Raw genomic sequence first — 16,882 nt, 5'->3', positions numbered from 1 at the left:
AGAGAGAGACAGAGCATGAATGGGGGAGGGGCAGAGAGAGAGGGAGACACAGAACCGGAAACAGGCTCCAGGCTCTGAGCCATCAGCCCAGAGCCCGACGCGGGGCTCGAACTCCCGGACCGCGAGATCGTGACCTGGCTGAAGTCGGACGCTTAACCGACTGCGCCACCCAGGCGCCCCCTCAAAGTCCATTTGATTTGATTGCATCAGTTCTCTCCCTGAGACCACTGAAATAATACCAGTCAAGACCATGCAAAAGAATTCTAGCTTACTTGAATCTCCTAGTTTTTAAAAGACATTCTTAAGAAATTGACTCCCTAGCATTATGCTAAGCAAAATTAGTCAGAGAAAGACAAATGTCATATGACTTCACTCATATGAGGCCTTTAAGACACAGAACAGATGAACATAAGGAAAGGGAAGCAAAAATAATATACAAACAGGGAGGGGGACAAAACAGAAGAGGCTCATAAACATGGAGAACAAACAGAGGGTCGCTGGAGGGGTTGTGGGAGGGGGGATGGGCTAAATGGGTAAGGGGCATTAAGGAATCTACTCCTGAAATCATTGTTGCACTATATGCCAACTAACTTGGATGACAATTTTAAAAATAAATTAAAAAAAAGAACATTAAAAAAAAAGAAATAGACCCCCATACTACACTGCAGAAATGTATGTGACAGTCTATGGCCTGCAGGATTGTTTTTCCAGCAGATGGCTAAAGGCCCACATCATGAGCACCTATTTTTAAGTAAACTGGGCAAAGAAATGATCCACAGTTTGAGTCTACTGACACAAAGCTCACGATTTTGCATCATGGGTCTCTAGAATACCTAGTATGAGGGATTTTTTAAGAGGATAAACAATCCTAGAGGTAAGTCTAAAATATCTGCAAAATGCATTTTTGAGTTTTCAAAATTTCTCTTGCCCCAGAGAATCAGGAAGAAATTATGAGATAGAAGCCACATTTTAGAAACTTTTCTCCTTTGTCCAAGAGTCAATTATACTGTTAGTGAAAGAAAATATCTTAGAGTAGCAAAGACTTTGCCAAACTCGGTCAGATACAGTGTTAAATGTTTCCTCTCTCACTCTCAGACCATTTCAACTGTGGCTATTGACCTATTATCAGGAAAAAAAAAAAAAAGCTATTGTGCAGATCACATGCTCAATTGTTGAGACTTTGGGTTCGGATAGGAGACATTTTATTTTTATTTATTAAAAAAAAATTTTTTTTAATGTTTATTTTTGAGAGAGAGAGAGTGCAAGTGGGGGAGGACAGAGAGAGAGAGGGGGACATAGAATCTGAAGCAGGCTCCAGGACCTGAGCTGTCAGCACAGAGCTTGAACTCACGGACCTCGTGATCATGACCTGAGCTGAAGTCGGACGTTTCACCGACTGAGCCACCTAGGTGCCCCCAGATAGGAGACATTTTTATGAACACATACACAAAATAAAAATGAGCAAAGATGGCCTTGGAAAAACGCAAGGACAGGAGTGAGAGCCACCCAAACACTGCAGAAAGAACTGAACAGAGGAGGCCGCAGAAGGGCCATTCATTACTTTCCAAAGTATTACATGGCATCTCTTTCTTCCAATTTTTAAAAATTATTTTCTCAAAAAAATTTATGACCATTTTAAAATTTTGTTTTATTTTTATTTTTTTAATGTTTATTTTTGAGAGAGAGAGAGAGAGAGAGAGAGAGACAGAGCGTGAGCAGGGGAGGGGGGCAGAGAGAGAGGGAGACACAGAATCCGAAGCAGGCTCCAGGCTCTGAGCTGTCAGCATAGAGCCTAACGCAGGGCTTGAACCCATGGAGGTTGAGATCATGACCTAAGCTGAAGTCAGTCGCTCAACTGACTGAGCCACCCAGGCGCCCCATGAGCATTTTTTAAATGTTTATTTTTGAAAGAGAGCATGAGTGGGGGAGGAGCAGAGAGAGGGGGGAACCAAGGATCTGAAGCAGGCTCTGCGCTTACAGCAGAGAGCCTGATGTGGGACTCGAACTCACAAACCATGAGATCATGATCTGAGCTGAAGTCGGCTGCTCAACCAACTGAGCCACCCAAGTGTCCCTATGAGCAGTTTTTTACATTATGCAAGTAACATACATTCAATGTTAAAAATTCCAACAGAAATATGAGGCCAGTCAATACCTTCCCCAAACTCCCAGGGCCACCCTCTTGAGAGGTAACCATTGCCAGGAATCTGTCTTGATCATTGAACTGTTATCGGCAAACAGAAATGACACCAATGAGATGGAGTCCCATTTACCAATGAAAATGGAGTGACATTCATCAACATAATGAGTAAGTGTCCAAGAAAGCACAGTAAGCATGGTCAGGAACCGTTTTCTAAAATTTAAAAAGCAAGTTTGAAATCACCCTGAAATCCATACCTCAATTATTCGCCTTCCTGCCTTTCAGTTATACCGTTCTCGCCTATACTTTTTTTGGAAAGAACACTGGAAATAACCTAATCTAATCCCTTCATTTTACAGATAAGAAAATGGACCACATAAAAGGTAAGTGACTTACTTGCCCAGGGTCATGTATCTATCTAGTCAGTGGCAGACTGTGGCTAAGAATTGAAGTGACACCCCTTGCCACACGTACACGACAGTGGGTGGGGTGATCTACCAGACAGGATGTACCATTTTTTAAAACCTGATTTTTGTAAAAGTACCTAGATTTAAACAGACTTCTAACACACAGCTTGAAAAGTCACTATGAAATGGAGGTTACAAGTAAGCTTTTAAGAAACATGGAGAGCTTTGCCCCGCACATCTTCAGCATTCTTCCATAAGAAATAAAACAGGAGGGCCCCCCACTTCCCAATGCCATGGCTGTATGAAAGCCTAGATTTTTTCCCCTGGAACCTGCAGTCTACTGTCTAGTTATGCGGGCTCCCTTTGGCACAGACAAATGCAAAGAGATGGGGCTCCAGATTAAACCGTGCCTCCAGGCAACTTCAGGCCAATTTAAATCACAACCTATTGGTCTAGTTCAGACTAATCAACCTCTAAAGGTCATACTCCAGCCTCTTCCCTCTTCCTTTTGCAACTTTTCTTCGTTATAATAAAGCACCTTTGGTCACATCCTCCCCCTCAAGTCACACCCTCACTGGAATGCTGCCAGTTCACTCCTCCCTCCCTGCCTCCCCCCCTTCAGCTCTCTGTATCTCCCTCCTTCTTTTGGTTCACTGATGCTCTAAGGGATACCAACTCAGGGGGTGGAAGAGACAGGTCTGGCTGATGCAGGGAACTCCCATGGGCAGATGACGGGGAATAAGTTTCTATGCACTCATGAAGCAGATTGCAGAGGGCTCAGGATGGCATCCATAGGCCTAGGGAGTCTTTAGAGGCTTGGTTGCGGGGACAGGGGTCGAAACCAGCTTTTTTAGAAACTTGGCGGTTGGTGTGGGAAGAGTAGGAATGTGGGGGGTACTTTGGAGAACCAAGTCGAAGGTTGTTAACAGTGGTCAAAGAACCAAATTTCAGGATCTGGACTCGGGTGATGGCAGCAGAAATTGTGATGAAGGAACGTATGTAAGAAGCATTTCCCAGGGATGATGGACGGATCTCAGAAGAAATGGAAGGACAGGGTCAAAGGTAAATAATGCCTTGCTTTCAACCCTGGGTGGCTAAAAGCTGGGAAATATGGAGAAGAGGATAGGTTTAGAACCACAGGGTCTTCTTGACATGGTCACTATGAGCTGATGGCAGGACAGACAGCCAAGTGGAGATGCCCTGTAGTCAGCTACAGGTGCCTGGGTAAGAAACTGAAGATGGGGAGCCATCGGTGTGGAAGGAATACTTGAAACCACGAACAAGGCAGTCAAGGGCAAAGAGAATAAACATTAGTAACTCAGCCCTTTCTTACTCATACTGTTCCTTTCTTGCACGAACATAAATGCGTTCTGCCTTTGGTTCACTCGCATTCAAGCCCAAAATGTGGCTCTTGGTACTAAGTTTACTGAACTATTTGACCTATGGGGCAGGATATAAATGACAACAACAAGAACAACAACAACAAAACAAAAAAACAACTGCCATTAACGACTCATATAATCAGGAGCACATGGTTTAAGAAACAGAACCCCCACTTTTTCTCCCAACATCTGGCACATCAGTACAAAAGCCTTCATATACCTTTTCTCTGGTTAGGACCCCAGTGGCTGAGTGGGCGGCATCGCTGTTCCTTCTCGGAAATCCACCCTTCCCAGCTTAACTAAGCAGGAAGGAGAAATAGGTATCTGGCTCCAGAAGGGGTCGGGGACTTGGGGAGACTGGGAGATGTGGAGGGAATGAGAATGGTACCATCAGGTAAAGGCACAGGCTGATACATAAAACTCCGTAAAGGTGCTTATGGTGCCTTCCAGCCTTTTCCAAGCCGCTCTGCCTCCCCACAGGTTGTGGATTGGAAGAAAGCAACGGTTACTGTGAAGTATCCCGAATGTCTTTCTTTTCCTTACCAGAAACACATTTGTCAGGAGATTGATAAAGTCAAAGTGGCAAAATCAGATCCTGGCAGCCACTAGAAGGCCAAAGACTACCCTGCTGCTTTTTCAAGCCTACTGCTTCTCCTATAGGGTCTACTCAGCCCAGACGAACCGTCCTCAAACTCCACCCCCGACATGGACACACTAACCAGTCTCAATCCCCACCAACTCCACACGCTGCCAGGGTAGGGGCAGAACTGTGGCCCATCAAAAGCCAAACTGTTTCACAAACGAATGCACTGTGATACTCGCCTAGAGATCGTCAGAAAAAAATAAAACCAGTGACTCTGGCAGTAATAATGTTCAGTCAGTGAGGGCTTGCTATCGTGCCAAGCACTGCTATACCAGAAACAACCGTAAGTAAGAGCATGACAGTTCTGTCTAAATAACACGGCTCCAGGACATATATCATGACGAGAAAATACAAGTGAGAAGTTATTAAAAGGAATGTTCTCCCATGACTGATAGGAAAAGTAAAGCGGCTCATTACCGAAGCCTCTGGAATAGAGACAGACCCGGGTCACTATTTGGCTGTGTTACTTAACCTCTCTGGGCCCCGGTTTCCTTATCCGTTAAATGGGGATAATAACAGTACCTCTGACTTAGGCTGGTTGGGAAGATAAATAAAATAAGTACCTTATATTCACTGGCACATTGCCCGGTGCATAAGCATTACTCAATAAATGTCAGCTGCTGTTATTAGAAAGCTTTTGTATTATTGTTCATTATTACAAGAAAGTAGTTATATGTCCAATCCTATCTGTAAAAGTCGGATAACACCTTCGACTACAAGGGAGGGTTTTAGAAGGACCCCAAACTATATATGAAATGTTATATGTAAAATACGTGCCATTCAGTACTTTTGTCCAGACTCAGGATTAAACATTGCTTTTTCTTCCTTAAATGGAAGTCATTACAGTAACAAAAAATAACGTGGTCACTTCTGTAACCCCCATTGGAGGACTGAGGTTAGAGAAAGTAATAATCATGGGAGTTCTCCTATCGTGTGAACCTGGACCCACCCCCACCCCCCCTTTCAATAAGAGCAGTGATACAAACCTCCCTTTGTTTCTTAGGTTTTGTACTATGCCAAGCTAGAGAATTTATCCTTTATCCTACTTTTATTGATGAATACTGTTCCTAAGAATTCTTGGGCCAAGGAGCTCTCTAAGTCAAATGAGGGCTATGTCACATATTTCTTTTTTTTTTAAAGTTTTTTTTTTTCAACGTTTTTTATTTATTTTTGGGACAGAGAGAGACAGAGCATGAACAGGGGAGGGGCAGAGAGAGAGGGAGACACAGAATCGGAAACAGGCTCCAGGCTCTGAGCCATCAGCCCAGAGCCCGACGCGGGGCTCGAACTCACGGACCGCGAGATCGTGACCTGGCTGAAGTCGGACGCTTAACCGACTGCGCCACCCAGGCGCCCCCACATATTTCTAATAACACTAAAAGCATGGAACATTTCGAGCCACTGGCAAGCACACATTACCAACAGAATTCTGAATTCCCGCATTTACGTTAGGAGTTCACACATATATTCTATTGTACTTAGCCTAGGAAAACACTTCTAACCCAACCAGTTAGATCACCAAACTGGCTTTCAATACAAACAAGAATGGGATGCTTTCATATTTTGCCCCAGGGCCAAGGGTTATCAACCCATCGACTCTGAACTGTATGATAACCTTTCATACACAAATGAGTCCATTATGGTGTTAATTTTAAACAGAACTTGAAGAGAAAGGAACTTCCTTGGCAAATAATTTCTAGGATGCGAAAGTCAGAAATATCTTAAGAAAGAATAGAAACTAACACAGCGCTGTCCAAGGGAAGTATAGCGCATGCCACATATGTCATTTTGTATTTTTAAGTAGCCACATTTTTAAAAACTGAGGTAGGTGAAATTGATAGTATATTTCATTTAACCCAATATATAAAAAGTATGGTTGCTTAAATTTGTAATTGATCTAAAAGTGGTTAATGAGATGTTTTATACATTTTTGTACCGAGTTTTCAAAATCAAGTGTTTAAATTACATTTAGAGCACATCTCTTTTTTTTTTTAATTTTTAATGTTTATTTTTGAGAGAGAGAGAGAGAGAGAGAGAGACAGAGTGCGAGCGGGGGCAGGGTAGAGAGAGAGAGGGAGACACAGAATCCGAAGCAGGCTCCAGGCTCTGCGCTGCCAGCACAGAGCCCCACGCGGGGCTCCAATTCATGTACCGTGAGATCGTGACCTGAGCCGAAGTGGACGCTTAATTGACTGAGTCACCCAGGCGTCCCACAGTTACAGCACATCTCGATTCAGACAAGTCACCTTGCAAGTGCTCAAAAACCACATGTGGCCAGTGGGTACTGTTCTTAACAGGGTAAATACAGCCAATCTAAAACATGAATGGTATATTTGAAGAGCTGTGCCTACTCTCACCAACACCTCAGCCCTTCACCCTCATCACTGGAGCCTTTATAATGTCGCCCCCCGCCCCCACCATCCCTGAGTTGTGAAAAAGAAGGGGGAAGGATGTGTTTTTAACAAATCACCTTGGAAACCCAAATCCATTTCCCCCGTGGAAACAATAACAAACACAATAGTTCTCCGGCTAACTGACATCAAGGGTTAAGAAGGCTTTCCTGGGGAGGAAGGTCTGGGAACCTAATCACCATTTAGAACATCGTATCCAGGAGATAGTGTGGTCCAGCTCACAGAAAGTACTCACACGAAGGGACTGCCTGGATCTCTCATTTACACTCTCGGTGAAAGGGAACCAGAGGCCACGTTTACAAAGAATTCTTCATTTAAGAACTTAAGCCGGTGGGGTCCCGTCTTCATACCTGTCGCTCCCCCCATACAGAGGGTCCTTCGACCCTGCCTTTCTCTGGGAAGCGCATCTCTCCCTGAGTCGTGGGAACTGTAGCCATGTTTGACCACTCCGTGCACCTAAGAACCCTGTCTCATGAGCCGTTCTGATTATCTTCTCGAAGCACAGGCAAACGGAGGACAATATCTGCCCTGGCCTGACATGCGCCCTGCCCTTCTGCCACCCGGTCCACCCTGATCCCAACCTCCAGGCCAAAAGCTCTCACACGATCAGCACTGATGCAAAACGAGGCAATTGCAACTCCATTTTGGGGGTCGCCTCCCCCTTTCCTTCTGCCCACTCCCTAGCCCACCTCAATGCAGGCCGCTGCGAATAAGCAAACAAATGTACAGACAGCAAGCTTTTGCCTCACTTCTCTTCAAATCCACTTCACAGCTCTTCATCCCAGGAAAAACATACAAACTCTAGCTCAGAGGTTTCAAAGCCCTTTTGTGGTCTCGTCTCGGCCAGTTACAATCCTGACTGGATGAACTGAATTCACACTGCTGTGTCCTGCCCACCCTCCTCCCTCACTTCCAATGTGTTGGTTAAGAGTCCACCGTTCTTCGGGCGCCTGGGTGGCACAGACAGTTAAGCGTCTGACTCCTGATCTCAGCTCAGGTCAGGATCTCACAGTTCAAGAGTTCAAGCCCCACGTCGGGCTCTGTGTTGACGGTGTGGAGCCTGCTTGGGATTCTCTCTCTCCTTCTCTCTGACCCTCCCCCGCTTGTGCTCTGTCTCTCTCTTTCAAAATAAATAAGCAAACTTAAAAAAAAAAAAGAGTCCACTGTTCTTCACACACCCCATACCTGAATCCACTTTTTCCAGTCACCTTTTCCCAATGTCCATTCTCAAGAACTTTGATGACTAGGACTGCGTCTTTTACTCTGCTGGTCTCTCCCTGGGCCAGGACTTTCTGGCCTATGTCATAGGCCCCTGTAACAGACCTGGTCCAGAGAGGGTGCTCAGTGAACATATGGCAAGTGAACAGCTAGACTGCTACGGTAGCAATCCACTGGCAGACTTCTCTTCAGGAAACACCATTTTGATCATATCACCACAGTGGTGACAAAGGTCAGACCAACAGTTACCTGCAGGAAGGAAGGGATCACAGGAAGAAGCATTTTCTGAGTTGACGGAAATGTTCTGTATCTTGGTCTGGGGTGGAGGTTACATGAACGTATAAAGGTGTAAAAATGCATTGAGTTGTTAAGATTGCTGTGTTTTAGTGTATCAGTTATACTTCAACAAAGAAAGGGGATGCATATACATCGGTCTTGTAAAAAATACAATTCTGCTACATTACTTTTTGTCTATTTACTGAGTACCTGCTGAAAATCTAGGCACTCCCTTAAGTGCTCAGGGTTCAGACAGAAGTTCAAGTATGTGCCCTTGAAAGAACTCACATTAGGGAGGCCAACATGAACACCGGGAATCACCACCTGACACGCTGATTGCTATAGTGAAGGTCTGGACAGTGTCAGGGGATCACAGTGGGAGTTGTCACACTGCTGGGAGTATGGGTGGGGCAGAGAGGCAGAATGACTTTTGAGAATGTAGGCTCAAGAGTTGAGCCACGTCAGGTCAACAAGTATGTCCCCGGCACAGGGAACAACATATGCGATGGCACAGAACCGAGAGGCATAGTAGGTCTGGGGAAGACAGCCTTCTCGCTGTGGCCGGAGGCTGAGGTCTAGGAGAAGGGAAAGGAGTGGAAAGACACAGTTGAGAAGGTGAGCTAGGCTCATGGAAGCCTTGGAGGAGTCTGGCTTTTACTCTGAAATGTACTGGGGAAGCCACTGAAGGCTTTTAGGAGGGGGGGTGACTTTATTTTACTTTTAAGAATGACCGATTTAGGGGCACCTGGATGGCTCAGTTGGCTGAGCATCTGACTCTTGATTTCAGCTCAGGTCATGAGCTCAGGGTCCGTGAGTTTGAGCCCGGAGTTCGCCTCTGCACTGACATCGTGGAGCCTGCCTGGGGTTCTCTCTCTCTCTCTCTCTCTCTCTCTCTCTCTCCCTCTCTCTCTGCCCCTCTCGCGCTCTCTCTCTCTCAAAATGAAATAAACTTAAAGAAGAAAAAGAACAACCAATCCGGTGGCAATGAGGGGGAGGAATCAGTGAGGGGCAAGACCAGACCAGAAGCAGGGAAACCAGTGGAGTGGCTGTTGCAAAAGCAGTCCAGGTGAGGAAGGACCAAGAGTGAAACAAGGGAGAAGCAGGTAAGAATGAATGGCTAGAGGAGAGATTTGGGGGTACAGAACACACAGGACTCTGCGATTCTACCAGCACTCCCCATCACCTGGCAGCGGGTGCCCAGTCTGGAGACAGCACTTGTACTCCCCTGGCCAGAGATCTAGTCTTTTATCGAAAACTTTGCTTGTTTTTTTTTTTTTTTTGGAGAAAGATTTTATTCACTGCAAAACAACCAGCAGAGGTTCAGATAGAGTGGCATATATGAGTGATGAAGGGTTATTTGTATAGGCTTTTCACTAAAGTTCTAATTCCTGGCATAAGGGAAAAAAGTGCTACCGCTCATGGTACCTCACTCTTAAAATTCTTTCTGGTACACTACATTTAAATCATAGGTTGGACAAAAGTCTGTAAGCATTTACTTCGTAGGTATGTGTTATATTAGTTTCACGTATACAACATACGGATGTGATATTTGTATATATTGCGGAACGATCACCACATTAAGCCTGGTTAACATCCACTGCCATGTGTGGCCACAAAATGGTTTTCTTTTTTTCCTATGATGAGAACTTTTAAGATTTACTCCCTTAGCAACTTTCAAATATGCAACACAGTATTTTAACTCTCATCACCATGCCATACATTACAAAAAAAAATCCCCATGACTTATTTATTTTATAACTGGAAGGTTGTACCTTTTGAGCCCTTCAGTCGTTCTGCCCACCTCCCACTTCCCGCCTCTGGCAACCGCCGATCTGTTTTCTGTACCTGTGAGCTTGTGTGTTGTTTTTGTCTTTTGTTTAGATTCCACATATAAGTGAGATCAGATAGTATTTGTCTTCCTCTGTCTGACCTACGTCACTTAGCATGATCCATGGTTTGCAAATGGCAAGATCTCCTTCTTTTGTGCAGCTGGATAATATAGGTATCACTATTTCTTCATCCATTTATCCATCAATGGACACTGATGTCGTTTCCATATCTTAGCTATTGTAAATAATGCTGCGATAAACACAGGGGCCTGGGGGTGCAGGTTTTTAATAAATCAGCATTTTCATTTTGAGATAAATACCCAGAAGCAGAATTGCTGGAGCATAGGGTAGTTCTATTTTTAATTTTTTGAGGAACCTCCACACTTTTCCAGAGTGGCTGCACCAGTTTGCATTCCCACCCATAGCACACAAGGGTGCCCTTTTTTCCACATCCTCGACAACACCTGCTATCTCTTATCTTTTTGAAGACAGTCATTCTAACTCGCATGAGGTGAGACCTCATTGTGGTCTTGATTTGCATTTCCTTGATGCTTAATGACCTTGAGCATCTTTTCATGCACCTGTTGGCCATCTCTAGGTCTTCTTTGGAAAAAATGTCTATTCAGATCCTCTGCCCATTTGTAAATCAGATTGGTATTTTGCTACTGCGTTGGAGGAGTTCTTTACAGATTTTGGATATTAACCTCTATCAGATACATACGTGATGGGCAAATATTTTCTCCCATTCAGTAGGTTGCCTTTTCATTTTGTTAATGGTTCTCCTCCCTTTTCTAATTTCAAAATAACTATCATCGCATGCTTTGAAGGGCCAGTGAGGAAGGTGAAAAGGAAGCTAGGTCAGGGGAGACACAATTCATCATAAAAGTCAATGCACCGCCTTTGTGGCATTTTGCGTGTAGAGTGCACCCTCTACTCTCATGCTGCTCTCACAGGCCGTGTGGCTACTGTTTCACCCAAAAGCACTTCCTTAGCTTCCAACCACAGTGAAAGGCTCCCCTAAAGGTCACTCTTCTGTCCAAATAAGGCCCATAAAATACACTTGTGGGCATATGAAAAAGTTATGCGTTCGTTAAAATACCAATAAATGCTGGGAACACAGGTTATTTAAAAAGCCCAAGTTTAGGGGCGCCTGGGTGGCTCAGTCGGTTAAGCGTCCGACTTCGGCTCAGGTCATGATCTCACGGTTCATGGGTTCGAGCCCCGCGTCAGGCTCTGTGATGACAGCTCAGAGCCTGGAGCCTGCTTCGGATTCTGTGTCTCCCTCTCTCTCTGCCCCTCCCCTGCTCGCACTCTGTCTCTCTCTGTCTCTCAAAAATAAATAAGTGTAAAAGAAAAATTGTTTAAAAAGCCCAAGTTTACTTCCTAAATCTGTAAGCCAAAATACTGCCTTTGCTGATACATGTTGATAAAGGCATACAGATACCAGTAAACACAACTAGCTACAGGATGTGAAAAAAAGCAACACTCAAGGGAAAGTTTCACTTTTTCAAATGCTCTATGTTTTCAAATTACAGACTTGAGCTAGTTCTTTGAAACATCTCTTCCTATTTATATATTAAAAAAAAAAACACTTCTGCCCACTATTTATACATGTGTTTCAGCTATTTCTAGAAAAGTGACTCAGGTTTATATTAAAAAAGCATTTCCTTCAATAAAAAGATATCATTTTAAGAAAGTCACTTCAAACATCAAACTATTTTGAATATTTATTATGTTCCCCAGTCTCATGGTTCACTTTCTTCTTGGTGCCCTCAATTTGCTGGGAGCTGGTAGTACCCACAGGCTTACCTCAGCTATCTTTCACTGAATAAAAGGAAATTGTGATTCATGGCAAAACAACACACACAAGGCAGCGGAACCTCAGCCAAAACTATTAGGAACTAGTATGCAAAACAAAGCCCACTTTAAAAAAATTTTTTTTACTGTTTATTTATTTTTTTTGAGAGAGAGAGACAGGGAGTGGGTGGAGGAGGGGCAGAGACAGAGGGGAAACACAGAATCCGAAGCGGGCTCCAGGCTCTGAGCTGTCAGCACAGAGCCCGACACGGGGCTCGAACCCACGAACCCAGAGATCACGACCTGAGCTGAAGTCAGACCCTTAACCAACTAAGCCACCCAGATGCCCCTAAAGCCCACTTTTTAAAATCATGTATTAGTCTTATATGGATATACTCGAAATTTTAAACTATTAAACAGGGTTTCATCCCAGCTGTGTAGATACCGTTGTATGAAAGTAGTGTTAAGCTTTGTGACACTATGTATAAAACGTGTCTACAAAGCAAAGCTTGAAACAGATGTAGCACAAAATGCTTGCATTCCACATGCTTTCTATATGGTCCCCAAATCAAACCGAATTCCATCCACGCCAGACTGCAAGTAACAGGTATGACGAATTTTAAAAGAGCACATAGCCATCCCTAAGTGCAGTAAGAATCCACTAAGCCCTACGTGAAATACTATATTCATGTACACAACAGTATACATCAGAGAAAAATTCCAGTCACTGTAACTTTTGACAAGATTTATTGTCAGAGCCTGTAAGTGGATATACTGGGAAGAGTTCCACGCCTATTAGAAAAAAAAAAAAAAAAAACCCTCCCAAATGCACAACTCATGCCTGTTTACACCACCAACAGCCCTGAATCTTCCAGTAGCGCATACACACACAAAAAATTCGTTCGGCAGTGTTTGGAGCTGGATATAACCAAGACCTGAGAAATAAGTAGTTATTTTGAGAAGAGATAAACAATGACCCTCCAACTGGAGAGCAATTGAGAAATACAGTTCACACTATTCTGCAGAAAAATAAGCTACCAGCAAAGCCCTATGTAACATCACTTGGCTGAAGGGACCCAGACTCTTAACGGAGAGTGAAGTTTTGAGTAGGGACCAAGATGCCTGCTGACAATCAAAGAAAGACCAATTTGATAATCGGTGTGACAGAAAACAGACCTTTCTGGCTTCCAGCTATTAGCTAATGAAAGACTCAACTAACTTTTAAGAAAAATTCACCAGATGTTCTAAAATTTCAGGCCTTCCCAAATGCCTAGATCCTAAAAGCCAAAGAACAAATAGTTACCACATGCTGAGGGGAGGGGTAGGGGAGGCAGAGGGCTGGCTGAGGAGACCCAGAAAAAGAAAATGCTACCAAAGATGTACATCGTTAGTGATTCAGGTACGGACAGCAACATGACGAGAACATCATTAAGATAACTAACCGGTAACCATTTTCTAGCGCATGTAAGTATCATGTGAGATTAAAATGAAAAACCTGAGCAAACCTTTGAAAAGCATCAAGACTAAATCATAAGCTAACTAACGATCGTTAATTAAAAGTATTACACAGGGTGCCTTCTCCTATCCCATCTACAGAAGAAAACAAAGATCAAATTCAACTTGGAAGGATGTTTTTTTTTCTAAAGGGGAAAAAATGTGATATATAACATGGCAGGATTAAGAGAGCTGAGAGATGAAATTTCCACTAAAAACAAAGTCCAACTTTCCCCCTCTGTTCATAGAACTATCTGGAGCCTCTAAAATACCATGGATAAGTTACACAGCCACTAAAAATTTTAAGTATGAAGACTATGCGGCAACCCAGAATAATTCATGGGACAAAACAGGCGGGAAAAGCAGGACATAAAGTAACATGTATATACCATGATAAAGATGCTAGGTAAAAAGATGTCACCATGGTTGTTGGGGGGGGGGGCTGTGGGATGGGGTGGGAAGGTGAGACTTTCTTTTTCCTTTCCAAAGATTCTGTAAATATTGCCACGAAATGTTTCTAGATCAAAAACAACAACAACAACACTTTTAAATGGCAAGTCTTGGCATTTCAGAAAAATGTTAAGTAAGTTATCCTTTAAAGAAAAAAAAGCCACACGGCTTTGTGGCTTATCCTTTTTCCTACTTCAAATTAAGGACAATTTCAAATGGCCACCCTACAAATGGTGGGTTCTTATCTGTATTAGTACTCAAAGGGTGTAGACTTTCAGACTTAGGACGTACAAACATCTGCTTTTCTATGTGGAAAAAAAATGGTCACACCCTTTTGGGAAACTGACATTTTTTAAAAGCTTGTGGCATTTTGGAAGCGGTCTACTTGCTGCAGTTTTTAACACAGATAAATCACAAACTGAAAACAAAAGCCCCCAAACCAGAACAGTTTGAAGGGGAACCTAATAATCAAACTGTGAACCCAAGCTACGAGTTACAAAATTAAAGCCTCCCTTTGGCCTTATTTCTGAAGGCACGCTCTCTCTGGCCAACTCTTCAGTTTGGTAGGTTCCATTCTTTTAAACACTTCCCTCGGCTGAAACGGATTACAACATGTCCCGACTGCAGCTCCCCAGCACAATTAAGATAATTCTGAGAAAAAGAAGGCGTCTAGCAAAAGACGTCAAGGATTATGGTAATATATTTTTGAAATTTCAACATGCAAGCAGGACTCTCATGCAGGTTGACTTAATAGTCTGAGTTCTAGTTTATCGGGCCACTGCAGGCAAGGCAGTTCTTTATCTCCTCACCATTAGGGACATGAATTAACTACCCCACGGAGGTTAAATCCTCCCTACTTTTCGCCTGTAGGTCAGAATCCCGTGGATCGAATCATCGAATTGGACTACCGCAGCCTCGCGCAGTCGAGTCCTCCCCCTTCCTTCCTTTCTTCTCCCGGGACAAATCCCTGCGTGGCTAACAGCAACCTAATTTAGGATGTAAATAGGTAGGCCAGGTCCTTAAAAAGCTCGGGCCCCCAGTGAGTTCCGATCCGCACGTCCCCGCCCCAGCCCGTCGCGGCTTCGGCGGAGTCTGCAAGGAAACACTAAGAGTCGCTAAGGTGCCCGAGAGCGGGCTGGAGCGGACCGATCCAGGGGGAGAAATGAGAAGTTTCTCCGGGTCTAGGGTGGGGGAGGCTAGCTCCGCGGGCAGATCTGCCATCGGGTGGGGCGGGGTAGAGACCACAGACGTGCACGGGCTCCGGCTCCACTCCGAAGGCCGGCGGCTGGCTCTGCCACGCTCTCAGCAGGAAGGGGAGGGGAGCGGGAGGAAGAAGGGGGAGGCGCGGAGGGGGGGGGAGGGGAGGGGCGGGCAGAGGAGGGGGGAGGGGGAGGAGGCTGGGCCGGGAGGAGGAGGAGCCGGCGCCGGGAGAGCCCGCGCGCCGGGCCCGCAGCACCTCGGGGCGGAGTCGCCCAGCCCGCCCGGCCCCGGGGCCGCCGCCGCCGCTCCCGGTGCGCCCCGAGGGGGCGGGCCCATCCCGCAACCTCCCTCCCGGTGTCGGGTCTTCCTTCCCCTCCCCTCCCTCCCCTCCCTCCTTTCCATCTCAGCAGCGCCCTCAGTCTCCCTCTCTGGCTCATACAAAAGCAAAATGTCCGCCATGTTCCGAGGCCGCTGCGGTCGGCGCCGCCGCCGGCTCGGCCTCCGCGCCGTTCGTCCCGCGGCCGCCCCTCCGGCGTCCCCCGGCCCCGGCCCCGGGCGCCGCCGCCGCTCCGCCCGCCTTCCGCGCGCACCCCCCCTCCCCGCCCGCCGGGCCCGCGCGCCCCGCCGGGCGCCGCAGCACCGCCTCGGGCGGGGGCAGGGGCGGCAGCCCCGGGGAGCCTGGCTCCCACTTCCCGCCCGCCCACTCCCTCGGTGGCCGCTTTACCTTGATGCAGTACGGGGGCTCGTCGTAGGTGACCAGCATGTACCTGTCTCCGCGGCTGGCCGGGTCCCGGGCGCGCAGCTGCGGGACGAGGGATGACGGAGGGGGCCGCGAAGGGAAGGAGGGAGGAGGGGGCGATACAGACGTTACAGAAGCACCTAGATCCACCACCACCCCCATCCCTCGGGAGCTCTCCCCAGCTCTCCCCTCCCCTCCCTTTACCTTCAAGAATAACTCCACAGCGCCTTTGGCAATGTCCAAATAGGAGGTGCCCAGGTCAGTGCGCTGGTTCATAGAGGCGGACGTGTCTATGAGGAACAGCAGGATGGGCATCTTCCCCCGCACCCCTGGCTCCGCTGCCCACTCTCCTGGCCCTCTTGCCCTCACTGCCGCGGACTGCCACCCGAACCCTCAACTCTCGCAGAGGCAGGGTGCAAGGAGCAAGAGGAAAAGGGGGAGACGGGACGGGACGGATGGAACTGCTCCTGGCCTCCTCTTTCTGCAGCCCCACCTCCTCTCCCTCCAAGGGAACTTGAAAGTGGGAGCGTGTGTAGCCCTCGGGGCCCTCCCCCTTTCCCCTCCCCTGCCACCACTACTGCCGCCGCCGCCGCCGCCGCCGCAGGGACTACTGCCCAAGCATCCGTCCACGCTCACTCAAGCGCTCGCCCCAGACTGAGAGCTGTCTCTGTTCACCGACACACAACTTCTGTCCGCTCACCTACCATGGGCACCATGTGACCAGAAACCACGCCATTGGCTGCCAATTATGTGGTATTTGCATATTCATTAGATGACAGGGCAAGGGGCGGGACTTGGGCGAACCCTGGGAGTTGAAGTTTGAACCCAAGCAGGGGGTAAGTGAGGGGAGATGTTAAGGACCCTCCTTTAAACGACTTGGAAGCCGTTAGGATACT

At 46.4% G+C, this 16,882-nt stretch overlaps 1 protein-coding gene across 9 annotated transcripts in view; it reads right to left on the bottom strand.

Annotated features, from left to right (window-relative positions):
* Positions 1 to 16,641, bottom strand: part of LOC115506955 (integrator complex subunit 6-like) — a 56,684-nt gene extending 40,043 nt beyond the window's left edge. For 4 of the 9 annotated variants that reach the window (XM_030304922.1, XM_030304925.1, XM_030304924.1 and 1 more), the window contains exons 1-2: positions 16,191 to 16,566; positions 15,972 to 16,049 (exon numbers count right to left, since the gene is read on the bottom strand). In XM_030304922.1, the coding sequence (XP_030160782.1) occupies positions 15,972 to 16,049; positions 16,191 to 16,301 (189 nt within the window). In that variant the 5' untranslated portion in view covers positions 16,302 to 16,566. Of the gene's footprint in view, positions 1 to 15,971; positions 16,050 to 16,190; positions 16,578 to 16,622 lie in introns of those variants that run through there. The other 5 variants (XM_030304927.1, XM_030304929.1, XM_030304923.1 and 2 more) reach the window with 4 other exon arrangements.
* Positions 16,642 to 16,882: the final 241 nt, after the last annotated feature.

The sequence above is a fragment of the Lynx canadensis genome, chromosome X (genome assembly GCF_007474595.2).
Source record: "Lynx canadensis isolate LIC74 chromosome X, mLynCan4.pri.v2, whole genome shotgun sequence".
Taxonomy (NCBI): Eukaryota; Metazoa; Chordata; class Mammalia; order Carnivora; family Felidae; genus Lynx; species Lynx canadensis.
This window is presented reverse-complemented; position numbering and strand designations above follow the sequence as displayed.